Consider the following 16,561-nt stretch of genomic DNA (forward strand, 5'->3'; position numbering starts at 1 on the left):
CTTCACACGCTGCATCCGAGCACGCGGAGACCGAGGGAAGTTTAGCGGGTCAGAGGAAGCGGTCAGGGTAACGCCCAGAAGGGATGTAGGGAGTGGGCACTTGGGTGGATGAGGGTGCGGGGTATTCCAAAGGTAGAGGAAAGAAACCCACAGCCAAAAGGCATAGGAACAGGTGATTGGGGCGGTGGGAGAACCTGATACCCAAGAGCGGCAGTAGGCAAGGCAGTGCCTTCCTAAACCCCAATCGTAGTCATTTACGGTGATGACACATCGTCCATGGAAAGGGATCTTTGACTTAACACCCAGCACTGCTTATTGTCTGTGGAGAGAAGGGGAGAGACATGCCACAGACCCAACTGCTCTCCATGAAAAGCCAGTGACGGTTTCAAAGGTCACCCCATCCGTCTGGCCCTCACCACGCCGGGCCAGCCTCCATCACCAAGTCCTGTGACTCTCCCTCAAACTGCAGCCTCAGCGGCCTTAACACACCATCAGTAGACACGCTCCTTTAGTCCGTGAGATAACAGCATGCTTGGGAAGAAAAAAATTCCTATCGGCAGGAGCGGTTTTTCTAATGGATCTATTTAAGTAAATGGGAAATTTTTTTAAAAGGCCAAAATACAGTGAAGTACTCAATGTAAGATGCATCGTACAGAAAAAGTCAGGCAATGGGCATGACACTGCACGTTTCTCTCAGCTTCTTTATTTTAATGGTCGTGAAAATGTAAAACGCTCCCTTCCACAGATTTCTTGTAAAAAGTGAGATTGGTTTATTATGGTCCCAATTGCAGCTGTTCCCTCTACATCACAGTTGTTTTAAAGGCCAGGGCCAGTAAATGTTAATACACCGAGTGGAAACAATGCCTCTACTCGGGAAAACCTACGTTGTTTGTTAAATGCTTTGCACCCTAAGCCTCAAGAAGTTTCAGAATTCACTCTGTTACCTCAACATGTTATCACTGTTTATAAAGATTTCCCCTCTTGGTCCTTTATTAATCATGATAATGGGTTAATTTCACACATATACACACACAACATACAAACAGAAAAAAATAATAATAACCATATTAGGTAAAGATTAGGAAACCATCAAGTTCTCCCCACCCCTCCCCCAAAAAAGGACAAGGGATATGGATAATACACAATGGGAAAAATCATACAGGCACCAAAAAAGCAAGTTCAGCCTCATTATTAGTCAAATATATGCCAAAATAAATCATGAATCAAATACCATTTCATTACCGTTATGATGCTACATAATTTTTTAAAGGAATAACCTTTAGTGTTGGAAAGGTTGGACTGGGAGTATCAGTTAAACTGGCATGATCTTTTTGAAAGTCTTTGCAGGATGTATCAAGTCATAAAATGACTGTGCTTTTTGGCCCAGAAATCCCATTCTCACTTTATCTTCAGAAAGGAATTCATAAACTGATCATTAACCAAATCAAAATAAGGAGAGAGTTAAGTAGGTCATGGTATATTGATTCTTAGAATGTTATACAGATTCTAAATACCAAACTGGAACGCTGTGTTACAACAAGGAAATGGAAATAGGTGATGAGGGATCCAGCTCTGGAACCAGGCAGGTCTGAGTCACGTTCCAGCTGTTCACTCCCATCCACAACGCTCCCAGCTCATTGAGCCTCAGTTTCAGCATCAGTAGAATAGAATGATTCATTTTTCTGAACGTACAGCCATAAGGATTGAATGATGTAATGCTTTCATTACTGTCACATAAGGCTAAGAAGGTACAGTTGTGCCCATACTCTGAGTACAAGTGTGAAAAATGTCTACCTGTGATCCAGGCACCGGAGGGGACAGCAAAAATGCACCCTGGGGCTCTGCTACAAAAGTTGGATGATGGACATTTTTTGTTCGATTTTTCAAATGTGTTTTATTCTTATGATATTTTGTGAAATAAATTAAAAATTGAAAAGAAAAAAAAAAAAACCTGCTAGAGCAACTCCAGGAATTTCATAAGCTTCAACATCAGAGGATTCTTGGGTAATCCGTCAGGAAAATTACTTCACTTCTGAAGGCTGCTGCATTCTCAGGATTCCAGACACTGGGGAATTTCAGGGTTGGGTGACCTTCTCAGGGCAGACCTGGAGTTTGGTATTCAGCCCCTACTGTTCCTCAGTCTCTGAAAAGAATACAGGGTTGGGTGAAGGGCAAACAGACATTCGCCAAATTCTAATTTATGTGTCTTGCTGATACAACTGGGACATATGGACCAAAGTCAAATGCTGGATCAGATACAAAGTTAAAAAGAGGCTCAAGGACTTCCCTGGTGGCCCGGTGGTTAAGGATCCGCCTGCCAATGCAGGGGACATGGGTTCGATCCCTGGTCTGGGAAGATTCCACATGCCACGGAGCAACTAAACCCATGCTCCACAACTACTGAGCCTGTGCTTTAGAGCCCAAGAGCCACAACTGCTGAGCCCGCATGCTACAACTACTGAAGCCCGCGCACCTAGAGCCCGTGCTCCGCAACAAGAGAAGCCACCTCAGTGAGAAGCCCGCACACCGCAACGAAGACCCAACGCAGCCAAAAATAAATAAATAAATTTATTTAAGAAAAAGAGACTCAAGACTCTGGGACTCAGTCACCTTGTCCCAGCAGGACCAGGCTTCCTTTCATTAATTATACCCTGAAGTCATAATATATTTACATTAGACTCTTTCTTGGGAAAGGCAATACAATATTTAGAAATACATAAAGTGTAAAGCAGCTTTAGTAACACAGATGAAAAGAGAGCTGCTCAAAACAGCGTAAAATAACCAAAAGTTTAACATCATTTGGCAAATGAAAAGAAAAGAAGTCTGGTTACCATTAAATTTAAAAGCAAAGTATGCAATCAGTTGTTAATGAGTTATAAAAACTTTGGATAGTTTAATGTCAAAAGACAAATAAAATTACCTCTATAACTATGTGAGCATGTGAGCAATCAGCATATCTGGTTTACACATTTTTGACGTCAAGTCAGTAGATCTTTAAGCAATTCTTGATTGTTTCTGCCATGCTATAAATATTAAATTGCAGTGTATTGGCTTAGAATTGTCCATCCCGACAGGGATCCAACCCTCCCCAATTACATAAAAATCTGGAAGGAAAGTGGATGAGGCAGGATGGCCCTCCCCAGAACTGTGGTGGGACCTGAGCAGCAAAATCTGATGCGACAAAATCATGAGGGCAGAAAACACTTACGAGCATACTCTCTCTCCTTTACAAGAGCTAGGAAAACCTGAAAAACCAAATTCGCAACAAAGGATCTCTCAAAAAGAATTGTCTCTCTTGGGTTGCAAAACATATGGCGGCTTCAAAGAAGAGGAAGTACACAGCAAAAATGGCAGGAGGCCATAACTCATGGCAAAGCCAAAGAAGAGGAAAACAAGACATTTCTTGTAAAATTAAGCATTGAAAAGACTGTGACAGTATAAAATAGGTCACAGCACCAATAAAACTGAATTCTGCAAAACCTCACAAAGTTGGACTCAGAAAAACGAAAAAAGAATCAGTCTTAATCTTGCAAAACCCTGAATTATAGAATATAATAAATGTTGTTTATTTAAAGTTCAAAAACTCACTCGAGAGAAGCTTAGAATGGCCATCACATTTTGCAAGTTAATTCCTTGTAATTAATAGGGTGGCATATTAGTAAATTCTTACAGGCAAACAGGGCTTATCGTGGTTCTCCCCCAGAAACTCTGACTGGGGTATCAATATACTATTAATGCCTGAACTTATAGGAATACAAAGGAAAACACTGACATTTAAGCATTTTTGAACCGGAAGTTGAACTAATCATAGTTCTTTGAAAAAAATATCAAAAAGTGATTTGAAGTTACCAAATACGTATCCAGTTGAACTGCTATAGCTCAACTTTTCTCTCATTTGTGGTAGTATGCTAAGTCCCCGTTAGTCATCCTTCCAAAATAAAGAACTTGGATTTTAATACAAAATATGTGAGTATCATAGGGGTGATAACCTACAGAACGTCCTAGCAATTTACATGATCCATCAGGTGTAGGAAAACTGCAGCCAGCAGATCATCATTTCAGGCATGAAATATAGAGCGTGTACTCAGAAATTTCAAAAATGAAAACAGCCTCTCTTTTCAGGACACTCAACATCATCAAGAGATCCTGTCAGTAGACTTCTGTCTCATAGTCATGACTCTGAGTGTAGTACTGAGGTAGGGGGTGGCGAGGGTGAGGGAGGGTGGAAAAACCTCATGTTTGGGGATCAGGTTCATAAAGAACATAAAGCCACATAAGAGGTGAAATCGCAGGAAAAAGGGATTCAAATCCTGGCCCCGACCCCTCATGTCTGTGTGACTTCGGACAAGGCGCCCGTTCTCCCTAAGGCTCAGCGTCTTCATCTGTGAAACAGAGACGGTGCTGGGCTAGCCACACACTGTGAAACAGAGACGGTGCTGGGCTAGCCACACAAAGTGTCCAGATGGTCAGACTAAATGCACGTGCAGCCTTAGCGTAAAAAGGAGAGAAACCAACACTTGTCACTGAAGAGAAAGTGACAACATACAGGGGATCATTCCTTCCTTTCAAAGAACATATCAAATCCATAAAAGCTAGAGCGAATCTGAGCACCTGGTCGAGGGATCTAATAAATATACGCTAAATATATACAACAAAGATCAAAGGAAGAAGAAATCCCAACAGCACTCACTTTTAAACCCATAAGGATTTATATGAGGATAATATGAATAAGAGAATTAAGTTCCACTAATTCCAATTCAGTTCTATTAATCATAACAGTAACACGTTATTTTCAGATCATGACATAATGCTGAAGTTGTTCGGGTAACTGAGGGTAGTACAACTCCCACCCAGGGACGTTTAAACACAGGTGTGGAAAGATATAAATGGAAAAATAAAACAATGAGGCTAATGGAAGAAGAAGCAGGAGAATGTCTTTGTGACTTAGGATGGGGAAAGGTTTCTTAAACAAGACCCAAATATACAAAACTTCAATCACTAAGATGTATACTTTAACTATCTTACAATTTTGTTTGTCAATTATACCTCAATAAAGCGGAAATTTTCTTAAAAATGAAGGAAAAAAACAGGTTTGGGAGGTACAGGGGCACAAAAGACAATGCTGACGGATGTGAAACGTTCTACAATACAGGATACAGGCCCACGCCACAAACAACCCCCTCACCACCCCCCCCACGACCAAGGGCACTCCTCCAGGAATCTTGGCATCCCGCTTACCACTATGCTTAGCTTAATCTTCAGGAAAGAGTGTATGAGTGTGCATGGGTGTGCACACACCAAGGTCTTCAAAAGCCCCGAGTCCAAATGATGAAATGTAGCAAGAGACTAGGACAGGCACTGGTTGCCGAGAATGACCCGCAAAGCAGAACACCTGTCAAATACCTAAGATTCACATGTACCCACCTTATAACACAGAATCAAGTCCCTGCTCCAAACAAATCAGCGTGTCAGAAAACTGCCTGTTGCAACTGGGTATGAAATACCGTTGACGTTGTCATTGTATTCCCACCTAGGGGCTCTGTTAAGGGAGTACTGTTACGGGAGTATAAAAAGCAAATGGAGAGACAGGTAGAAAAGGAAGTAGCATCAGTAAGGATTGCTAAAAAATAACTGCATGGGTAAAAATAGGAGAAGGAAATCAGAAATAGTTGAAAGCAAGAAAAAAAGGGAACAATGTTGGATAGAATCATGGGAATTCAAGACCAGTAGGGACTAGAGTAACTGGAGTAACATGGAGACTTCCTCTCTGGCAGGGACTGTCTGATTCATTCTGATTCATTCTGGAACACAAAGGTGAGCACGGTGCCTGGCATATTGTAAGTGCTCCATAAATGCTTATTAAAATGATGGATGCGCGCAACAGATAAATGGATAAAGAAGATGTGGTACATGTATACGACGGAATACTACTCAGCCATAAAAAAGAATGAAATAATGCCATTTGCAGCAACATGCGTGGACCAGAGAGATTACAATACTCAGTGAAGTAAGTCAGAAAAAGAAAGACGAATACCATATGGTACCGCTTGTACGTGGAATCTAAAATATGACACAAATGAACCTATTTACGAAAAAGAAACAGACTCACAGACATAGAGAACAGTGCTGTGGTTGCCGGGGGGAGGGGGCTGGGGGAGGGTCGGAGTGGGAGGTTGGGATTAGCAGATGTAAGCTTTCATATATAGGATGGATAAACAACAAGGTCCTACTGTATAGCTCAGGGAATTATATTCAATATCTTATGATAAACCATAATGGAAAAGAACATTAAAAAAGAATGTACATATACATATATATAACTGAATCACCTGCTGTACAGCAGAAATGAACACAACACTGTAAACCAACTACACCTCAATAAAAAAATTAAAATGATGAATGCATGGGTGGCAATGAAACTTAGAGATCTGGTTCTCCTGCGTCATACGTCAAGCACCTGGGAAGCGGAAAGCATTTCATCCATCAAACCTCACACCGTGATGCTATACATGCCAGGTGTGACGCGGGTGATGGGAACCAACAGAACGGAAACTAAACTGAGGCCTCCTATGAACTAATACAGGCTTTTTGCACTGCTGTGGGGATGCCTCCCAAAGGGATTATCACAATTGTTTAATAAAAGAGGAAGGAAGTTAATTATGAATTTCAAGTTTAGAAATTCACAGGCAAAAGTGGCTGAAGAGAAATAACCATACTCAGAGAGAGGCAAGAATAAACTAGAAAGAAGAAGACCTTGGAGAGAAACAAAAAATGCAAACGCATGTTTAACTGGGATCCTGATAACATCATTAACAAGATGAATCAAAGATAAATGATTAGAGATGTGAAGGCTCAGCCCACAGAAAAACCTGAGAAAAAAAGATTTTGTAAGTTTAAAAAGAAGTTTCCCTTCAAAAGGTTCATATTATACATATATTCAATCTAAACAAACAAAAATTTCCACTCAGAGAGGCAGACACAATTAAGATATTTCCCATATAACAATCTAAGTTCCTTCCCGTACAGAACCTGCAAGGGTCATCTGGTTCCCAAACAAATAGCTCGGGTCTCATTTACCAAAAACTCTATCACGATTCTGGCCCAAAGACAGCCAAGTTGTCCACCAAGCAAATTTTAGTCAAAGCTCAGGGGAAGAAGAGACATTTGGTGTGTCTACAGAATGGGATCTCTAACCATCCCTTTAGGTTCTAGGGACCTAGGACCGGTGATGTCAGGTCACTGGAAGATTCCATATTTAAACTCAATTAGCCCAAGCCCTTCCTAATTCACTTCCATGGCATTACACGTTAACAAAAGGTTTCTTAACATTTGGAGGAACTTAGAAAGACTCCTTCAAAAATCTGCTGAGTAACTGAATCTTTGTGTGGAAAAAATGTACAAAATCACAGATATGAAATCTGTGTACTGTTTCAGTCTACCCACGAACTCCTGCTTTCATCCGCTAACATTTTTTTCTCAAAGGTGGTTGGTAACAGCCATGTGTGCTTCTGCATTTGCTATAAATCTATTCATGAGGACTTTCCATTACACTCTCAAAAAAATCATCTTTAAGAATTTAACACCACTCCACATTCCTGAAAACTTTTGGGGCTTTAAGCTACTTTTGAGGAAAACAGACGATGCTTCACCTATCTTTTTTGCTCTGGCTTCTAGGAAGTTCACGATCACATCATATTCTCAACCAAAATAATTAACACTCATCATTAGCATTTTCTTGTCTCAACTTTTCCATTTTTTTTGTTGTTTCCATCTTTGATATATACTTATATATATTCCAGGCCTCCATTTCTTCCCCATCCCCCCAAAAAAAGACAGATTTTATTCCCCTGTTCTAATTTTTCTTGAAAATTTTATCTAAATATAGCTAATAAATGTGGAAAGGGAGTGACTGCCTGTATATGCAGAACCTGTAAGGCACACAATCTCTAAACCAAAAGCTTTTCTTTAAAGTGACTTATGAAAGATGTTTCACCAGTGAACTTAAGAGTTAAAAAAACTAATACCTCACTAAAGGGCATCATACTTCCTTTTATTAGCTATCAGGAGGTATTCCAAAAATAAGGGCAGGATTGTATGGGCGTAGCCTTTCTAACCTAAAGCAAAAGGTAGGTACTAGCCCCAAACCATAACTGAAAAGTTGACGCCACTTCAACTTTATCACCCTTAAAAACTGTCCCTTGGGACTTCCCTGGCGGCCCAGTGGTTGGGACTCCGCCTTCCAACGCAGGGGGTTCGGGTTCGATCCCTGGTCCGGGAGCTAAGATCCCACATGCCTCTTGGTCAAAAAACCAGAACATAAAACAGAAGCAGTACAAATTCAATAAAGACTTAAAAAAAAAAAAACCTGCCCCTTATCTGTCTTCCACTTCCTCCTTACTCACTGAAAGGCAAATAAATGAGTTTAAGCTGGACACAGACAGCCATCGCTCCCAGAAAAAAACAGCATTTGACACCCACACTGAGAGTCTCTTTACGCATTTCACAGACCCTACACAGATTCCTGACAGCTCACTGGGCCACAGGCCCCGCCAGATTTTTGAGCTACATCTGCAGTATCTTTTCTACTTGGGCAGCTCGTGTAAACTGGGGAAATTCATTAACATGCTAATGATGCTCTATTTAAAATTCCAGCCCTGATTATTCTGTGATTAAATCTCTCCCCTTGACGTCTGCTTCCTTTATATCTGAGTTATAGTACGAAATCAACAATATTAATAAAGTACAATACACATTACCAACTTATCCACAAGGGATGGAAAAACATTTATGTAAATCTCGGGGTTGTCTTTTTTTTCTGAAAAGCAGATGTAGCAAACTGTAAAAAAAAGTTACTGATTTTTTTTTCATCCCACTAGTTCTGTCTGCTGCCACCCCAATCTGAATATCCAACACAAGCATCTTCCATGAAAGACAATCAAACTTATCATTGCTCTCATTAAACTGGAAAATGAATTTTAAACTTTTTTTTTTTTTTTTTTAAAGAAGATCCAAGGTCTGGGTCTGTGATTCAAACTAAGGGAAGAAAGGACTAATGTTTCATTTTAACCTCTGGCCCCAGTAAATGAACAAATATTTGTGGTCTATTTAACTATTTTTAATGACATCATGCTGGGTACTGCCAATGACACCAATGAAACCTAAAGACAGTGTTTTCACCTCGATGGACTTACAGTCAGGCCACAGACACAGGATGTAATGACATGGAAAGAGATCAGCAGAGCAAGTTCATCTGTGATGAGGCATTACACATACCCTTCCCATCATTAAGAATCCTCTGAATGAGACAGACTGTGCCCTAAGACTGCAAATCTCCCCTCCCGCTACAGAAACAGAACCCTTGTACACACACACGGCTGGGTCAGCCAACTTGGAGCCAGTGTCACACAGCCTGGGTCCCTGACCATCATGGAGTGACTTGTTCATCCCTGAATTGCCTTTTGCTCCCAAATGCTGCATTCTGCAATCACTGCCGGAAGTCAAAATCTGTTTTTGCGAACACTACACAGCGCTCATTTTTTGAATAGTCTTATTTTAAGACGTTTTATCTAAGATTAAAAAGAGTCAGCTCACGGTAATACACGCAGAAGCGTACTACGTCTTTGTATTTGCTCTACGTTTAAACTTGAGCACGGAGCTCCCTCCAGGTTTTTAACTCTCAAAATGCAACAAATGAGAGAATATGGTCTTTGGTCTAGTTTGATTACTATCAATGGGTAAAAGCTTCATTTTACTAAGGAATTCTTGGCTCTCTTTCTTTCTTTGTCTCTCACACTATCTCCAACCCAAGATTATTAATTTGGCTCACCCAAAGCCAAGTCACCTCAGATTGCTCAAAAATTAGCTTCGGCCTAAAGCAGAGGGAAAAGGGTAGCTGATCCAGCAAAATCCAAGTATAAAACATAAAGAACGCCTCCACAACAGTAATGAGCCATCTGCAGTTCAGAATCATCCACGGTAACAATCTCTCGTTCCATTTGTTTATGTTTTATTCATCATTTTGAAAACACTTAGTGAAGTGACAAGGATGAGATTCAAAAAATACTTTACAGCTCTTTTTTTTTTAAAAAGAGATATTAATGGCTTTCAAGAGCTCAACTGTTCAGATGAAAATATTGCTGCATTCTATTATACATAGGATGGATAAAAAAAGGTCCTGGGCTTCCCTGGTGGCGCAGTGCTTGAGAGTCTGCCTGCCGATGCAGGGGACACGGGTTCGTGCCCAGGTCCAGGAGGATCCCACATGCCGCAGAGTGGCTGGGCCCGTGAGCCATGGCCGCTGGGCCTGCACGTCCGGAGCCTGTGCTCCACAGTGGAAGAGGCCACAACAGTGAGAGGCCCATGTACCGCAAAAAAAAAAAAAAAAAAAAAAAAAAGGTCCTACTGTAGAGCACAGGGAACTATATTCAATATCCTGTGAAAAACCATAATGGAAAAGAATAGGAAAAAGAATATATATATATATATATATATATATATATATGTATGTATAACTGAGTCACTTTGCTGTACAGCAAAAATTAACACAACATTGTAAGTCAACTCTACTTCAATAAAATTTTTTTAAAAAAAGAAAATATTGCTGAACCAAATTTGTCCAAACTGGTTCACATCTTTATTCTTAGATATAAATTTCCCATTCTGCACCAAAACACGGGAGCCATTTCATAGTCATCATTTTTTATTATTTTAAAAATGTATAGCAAAAATTCATTTAAAATATACAAGGTTAGTCCTATAATAATGTAACAAACTGCACCGTCACATCTTAGAGGAATGTGTTGTCATCTCTCAGGACTATAGTTATATATTAAGGCTCAAATGCAGTCTCTAGTTACATATTTGGCAAAAACAAAGCTTTGACCTACAAAAGTGAAAAAAAGATAAGGCGCTCTGAGTTGTTGAACCAACTTGAGGGTGTCCACGGCTAAGAAGACACGATAATGCTTGACCATCCCATCTCCCATTCAAATAACTGAAGAAACCTCTCTCTACAAAATTTAGGAAGTCTTTAAAACTAAATTTATTCATAGTGAAATGACACACCTATTTCCGCTAGCTGATTTCATATTTATTTATTTGGTTTTAAATACTAATCTTCATTGACTTCAATTTGTGGAATATTTTCAAATAGCCCTAGTTCAAATCTGGCTAACTAATATCTCTATTCTTTTCTTATTTCTTTTTAAACAAGCATACTCTGTAAATACAGTCCTTTATTTGTATATATGCCTTTCACTTTCCTAGTAAATACTTATTTAGGGAAATGACTTACTATGCATGAACTTTGCCTTCCAACAACCTCTAGTTCCCAGGGGACGTGCAAGGGTGTGTGCGCGTGCACACACACACACACACACACACACACAATCTCAGGATCTTAATAAATTACCTCACTTAATTTGTACCACTTAACCAGCCTGTGAGATGGATAAAACTCTTCTCATTTTACTGATGAAGAAACAGGTTCCAGCATCTAACGTACTTTAAATCTAAATTTTCTTCCTATGATTTCATTCTGTATATTAGAAATTGAATCATCAGAAATTCTTCACTGTGTGTGTGTGTTTGGGTTTTCTTTTAAGACACAGGTTTGGCTTTATCAATTTGGACGGAACCAACATCTTCTGAAAGTATTCCTCAGAGTGAAGACTCAAGGTGACCTCATTTACAGTTAACAACGGGACAGGACAAGACCACACGAGTACTTTAACTCCCCCAACAAACAGATACTTTGGCCAAGACAGCACCGGTGTCTTCGGCATCATTCTTCCTGGGGAAAGCAGCTCTCAGAAAAGCCCACACAGAGAAGAGGCACTTCATGGTCTTTTCTCAGTTTTCCCAGAGCCAGCCTGCTTTCATCTGCGATTGTGCAAACCAGAAGGCGGAGGCAAGGAACAAAAGGGAGATAATTGTCAAACAGAGGAAATTCTCAAGAACCGTGCCAAGGGGGAGATTGCTCTAAACAACCACAAGGCCATTAGCAAGTCCAGGGTAGAGGAGGGGGGAAAGACAGAAAACGAAAAGGCATCTCATGCGATAGCCAAACAAAAGCTGACAAGAAATTGTGCCGTATTTGCCGAGGCTCCTGCCAAAAACGTCCTCCAGGAAAAGTGCTGTGTGTCTCCAGGACACCCTTCACAGTGACGTTCACATAAAGCAGTACAATAAACATCACACAGACACGAGACACCCGTGTGACCACTCACCATGGGCAGTTCTCCCCTGATCCAGTTCTCTCCTGAGGCTGCTGTAATCTTCTTTGACACTTGCCAATTTCTGGACGTTCCTGGAACTCAGCACCAAGAGTTTGTGGAGAAGTCCCTCCAGCCCTTCCCTCTCGGATGTTAATGATCTAATCTCCTCCGTGAGCTCCTTGGCTGTACAGAAATGGTTTCCTGCGGAAAAGGAGGGAAAACAAGCGTTGCCGCATCCCTACCTATGGAAGGTGCAGCGAGCGTGCACTAACGGTGTGGGGAAAGGGGGATGAACTTTGCAGCTACATCCAACCGCATTCACAGTCTTCTGTGGAGGAATCTGGAAACACACTGACTGTCCTCCTTAAGCTGAAAAAACCACCAGTCCCTTTAGCAACTTATTCTCATTATATTCTGTTTTAGGGGGTTGCATTGGCTAATTCACGTCCTTCTGAAACATGATGACACAAAAATATCACAGTGAAACCCAGGGCAGCCACATGGCATCATTCCATACAGACATCCAAATGTCAAATAGGTGAAAGATTACAGTAGGATGGAAAGGGACCGGGCCTTGGAATCAAACTAGACCTAAATTCAAATCCCCAATTCAAAATCCCGGTTACACAAACTGCATGACCTTGAGCAAAGAAATCAGCATATGGGATTTCAGGGCAAACTTCTTATAAAATATGATTGTGCATTACAGGTGGCTACAAGAATAAATGTGAAATTCTATAAAGCTCTGAGCATTGAATTTATTAGCAGGGTTGCAAGAATCAAGGTCAATATTCAAAAATCAATTGTATTTCTAAGTATCAGCAGCAAATAACTGGAAGGTGAATTTTTTTTAATATCATGTATAAGATATTTTAAAACTCAAAATACTTAGGGGTAAATTTAAAGAAATACGTGCAAAACCTCTACACAGAAAACCATTTTAAAACTTCTGAGAGAAACTAAAGGAGACTTAAATAATTAGAAAGATATACTGTATATACATACATTGGAAAACTGAATACTGTTAAGGTTTTCATTTTCCTCAAAATGACCTATTGATTCCATACCATTCTAATCAAAACCTCATGTGGGTCTTCTGTAGAAATTGACAAGCTTATTCTAAAATGGTAAAAGAAAATGCAAAGGCCTAGCTAAAGCAAAACCATCCTTAAGAGGTAGAACAGAGTTAGAGGACATTTGCTACTTGATTTCAAACTAACACTGAAGCTACAGTAAATGCAGACAGAATGGCACTGGTGTACAAACAGACAAACAGATCAATGGAAGGGAACAGACAGTTCAGAAGTAGACCCACCCTCACACAGTTAAGTAATTTTCAACCAAAGTGCCCAAGCAAGTCAATGAGGAAAACAAAATACTTTCAACAGATGGTACTGGAACAACTAGCCACCTATATGGGGGAAACATTAACCTTGATACATACCTCAAATCACACACAGAATTTAATTAGAGATGGATCACAGACCTAAACGTAGAAGTGAAAACTATAAAGCTTCTAGAAGAACATATAGGAGAATATCTAACTTTGGAGTCAGAAAAACTTTAGATAAGACACAGGATATACTAATTATAAGAGAAAAAATGAATAAATGGGCTTCATCAAAATTAAAAACATCTACTCCTCAAAAAATACCATTAAGAAAATGAATAGGCAAGCCACAGACTGGGAGAAAATATTTACAATGCATACATCCGATGAAGGACTTGGGTCCTGCAACTCAACAGTTAAAACACAAATAACCCTATTGGAAAGTAGGCAAATGACACCACGGGCACATTACAGAGATATATAACTGGGGCCGAAAAGCGTATGAAAAATGTTGATGATCATTCGTTGCCAGAAAAATGCACATTAAAGCCGTAGGGATTCCACTACAAAACCATTCAAGTGGCTCAGATTAACTGGACTGAAACTGCCTGGTTGACAAGCACGAGGAGTTACCAGAACTCTCCCGTGTGACGGGAGCATGAAATGTACAAGCACTTTGAGACAGGTTCTGTCAATTTCTCATAAAGTTAACATACACCTATCTTTTGATTCAACAATTCCACTGCTAGGTATTTACCCAAGAGAAATTGTTGCAGGAAGAGGGACCCCTTCCAGGGCCCGAGAGCGGGCTCTTGTCTAACACTCGGAAATGAATCGTCCGAGGAGACACACGTGCTGACAAAGCAAGAGACTCTATTGGGAAGGGGCGCCCGGGCGCAGAGCAGCAGCGCAAGGGGACCCAGGAGGACTGCTCTGCCACGTGGCTCGCAGTCTCGGGCTTTACGGTGATGGGGTTAGTTTCCGGGTTGCCTCTGGTCCATCATCTTGATTGGCCCACATCTGGTCTGACTCGGGGTCCTTCCTCGTGACGCGCGCATCTCTCAGCCAAGATGGATACCGGCACAAAGGGTTCTGGGAGGTTGGCAGGACATATGGGCTGGTGTCTCCTCCCTCCTTTTGGCCCCTCCCGAATTCTTCTGGTTAGTTTTCAACGGCAGTCCCTTATCGGGAACTCCTACTGTGAGACAACTCACAGTATTATTATCGTGCCTGGCCAAGACAGGCAGTTTCGGTCAACAGTTCCCTAATAAAATGAAACATGCAATCAACAAATACTTGACTCAGATGTTCACAGTTGCTTTACTCATTGTCCCAAACTGGAAACAACCTAAATGTCCATCTAGAGGAGAAGGTAGAAACAGTGGTACGTCGGAACTACCCAGCAAGGAAAAGGCACAAACTCTACATACACGCAGTGACGTGGGAGTATCTCAAGAAAAAGGCACAAGAGAAGGCATACGATGGGATTCCGTTGATATTAACTTCTAGAACAGGCAAAACTAATCCATGGTAGAAGACGTCAGAACAGAGGCCATCTGGGCAAAGGGGGATGATGACTGGGAACAGGTACAAGCGTGACGTTTCTGGGGTGATGATAACACAGGTGTCAAAATTCATGGAACTGTACCCTTAACATCTGTGCATTTCACTGAATGTAAATCATACCTCAATAAAAAAGGAAAACTATATTAGGGAATATTTAAGTATGAAAATGATACCATAATTAATAAACATATCACATTAATAAGCACTCCATAAACAACAGTTATTGTTATTAGAGGCTCCGTTATATTTCCTAAGAGTTTATTATAACCATAATCATGATAACAGCTACTAACGTTCTCTCCTTCAAATCTCACCACAACCCTTGGCGATAATACACTCACTCTATGTTATCTATTCCAAGATGCACTTTTTTTTTACATTTTAACATCTCTGAAACGGATGTGTCTTACAATTACTGTTATCTAGGAGGTGGTCTGGATGAAGTTGCTATTACGTGATTGTCATTCTTGGTGGCCTGACGGAGCAACTGTATCCCCCTGCTGTTTCAATGTACAAACCATTTAAGGACCCTCTGAGTCCTGTTACCTTCTGTTGAGATGGATTTGTAAGATTAGGAAAGCACCAGCATTTAAAACTTGAAGAATGGTGTTAGCAGCTTGGCAGAAAATCCTACAGAAAACAGTAGTTCATTCTTGGAGAAGAAGAAAAAAAGGTGCATCACCAGTCGCCTCACTGATGCAGAGGATGACACTGTGTGGAGAAACAGGAGGCTTGACTTGAGTCGAACTGTGTTTTAGGCCAGACTAAGTATGAAACATCTTAGGGAAACCTTAATCCATTCATTTTCCTTTTTAAGAGTGATACATGATGTTTTCAAAAGCTTAACTACATCTAAAAGAGCTATTTCAATAAGTATAAAATAAAAACTCTAAGCCACAGAAAGCACCGTATCATTGTTTAATTGACAGCAATTTTTCCTTCTTAGTAGTATATAAAATAATGGCTCATTTTATGGTCACTAAAATACACATTGTTATCTCTACGGTGGAGAAAACTGAAATCTAGAGAATTACGTATCTTGCTGAAGCTTCCATAGCAATAAAATGCAGGGCAACTTTCCAACTCAAACATAGCTCAAAAATCCCTCCTCTTAAGTATTAAACTGTGCTGTTTATTTCTTTATCCTTATTATTTAATAGGCAGATTTCAATATGATATCAGTGTGGGAAAGGTTACACAATTTTGTCCCACTTTAAGGGCATTCTGCACACCCAGCCCATGCCATTTCTGTTACTGAAATCCATAGTTTCAGATTCCATGATTGCATAAATATCTTTTGAGACTATTGTCTCTCACTATGTGGGCACATACGGAAAGGGACAAGGCACTGGCCCTGCTCTCCAGGAAGTTACATTGAATAAAGGGGATAAGATGTACAGTAAAAAAAAAAAAAAAGGCAAATATGCTCTAGGAGGGCTCAGAGAAGAGT

The 16,561-nt window shown here is 40.4% G+C and overlaps 1 protein-coding gene across 1 annotated transcript in view; it reads right to left on the reverse strand.

Moving 5' to 3' along the window:
• DISC1 (DISC1 scaffold protein) overlaps nucleotides 1-16,561 on the reverse strand; it is a 288,333-nt gene that overhangs the window by 173,995 nt on the left and 97,777 nt on the right. Inside the window, exon 10 of the mRNA XM_065893936.1 lies at nucleotides 12,228-12,416. Within this exon, the coding sequence (XP_065750008.1) occupies nucleotides 12,228-12,416 (189 nt within the window). The remainder of the gene's footprint in view (nucleotides 1-12,227; nucleotides 12,417-16,561) is intronic.

This window comes from Phocoena phocoena, chromosome 16 (assembly GCF_963924675.1).
Source record: "Phocoena phocoena chromosome 16, mPhoPho1.1, whole genome shotgun sequence".
NCBI classification, from domain to species: domain Eukaryota; kingdom Metazoa; phylum Chordata; class Mammalia; order Artiodactyla; family Phocoenidae; genus Phocoena; species Phocoena phocoena.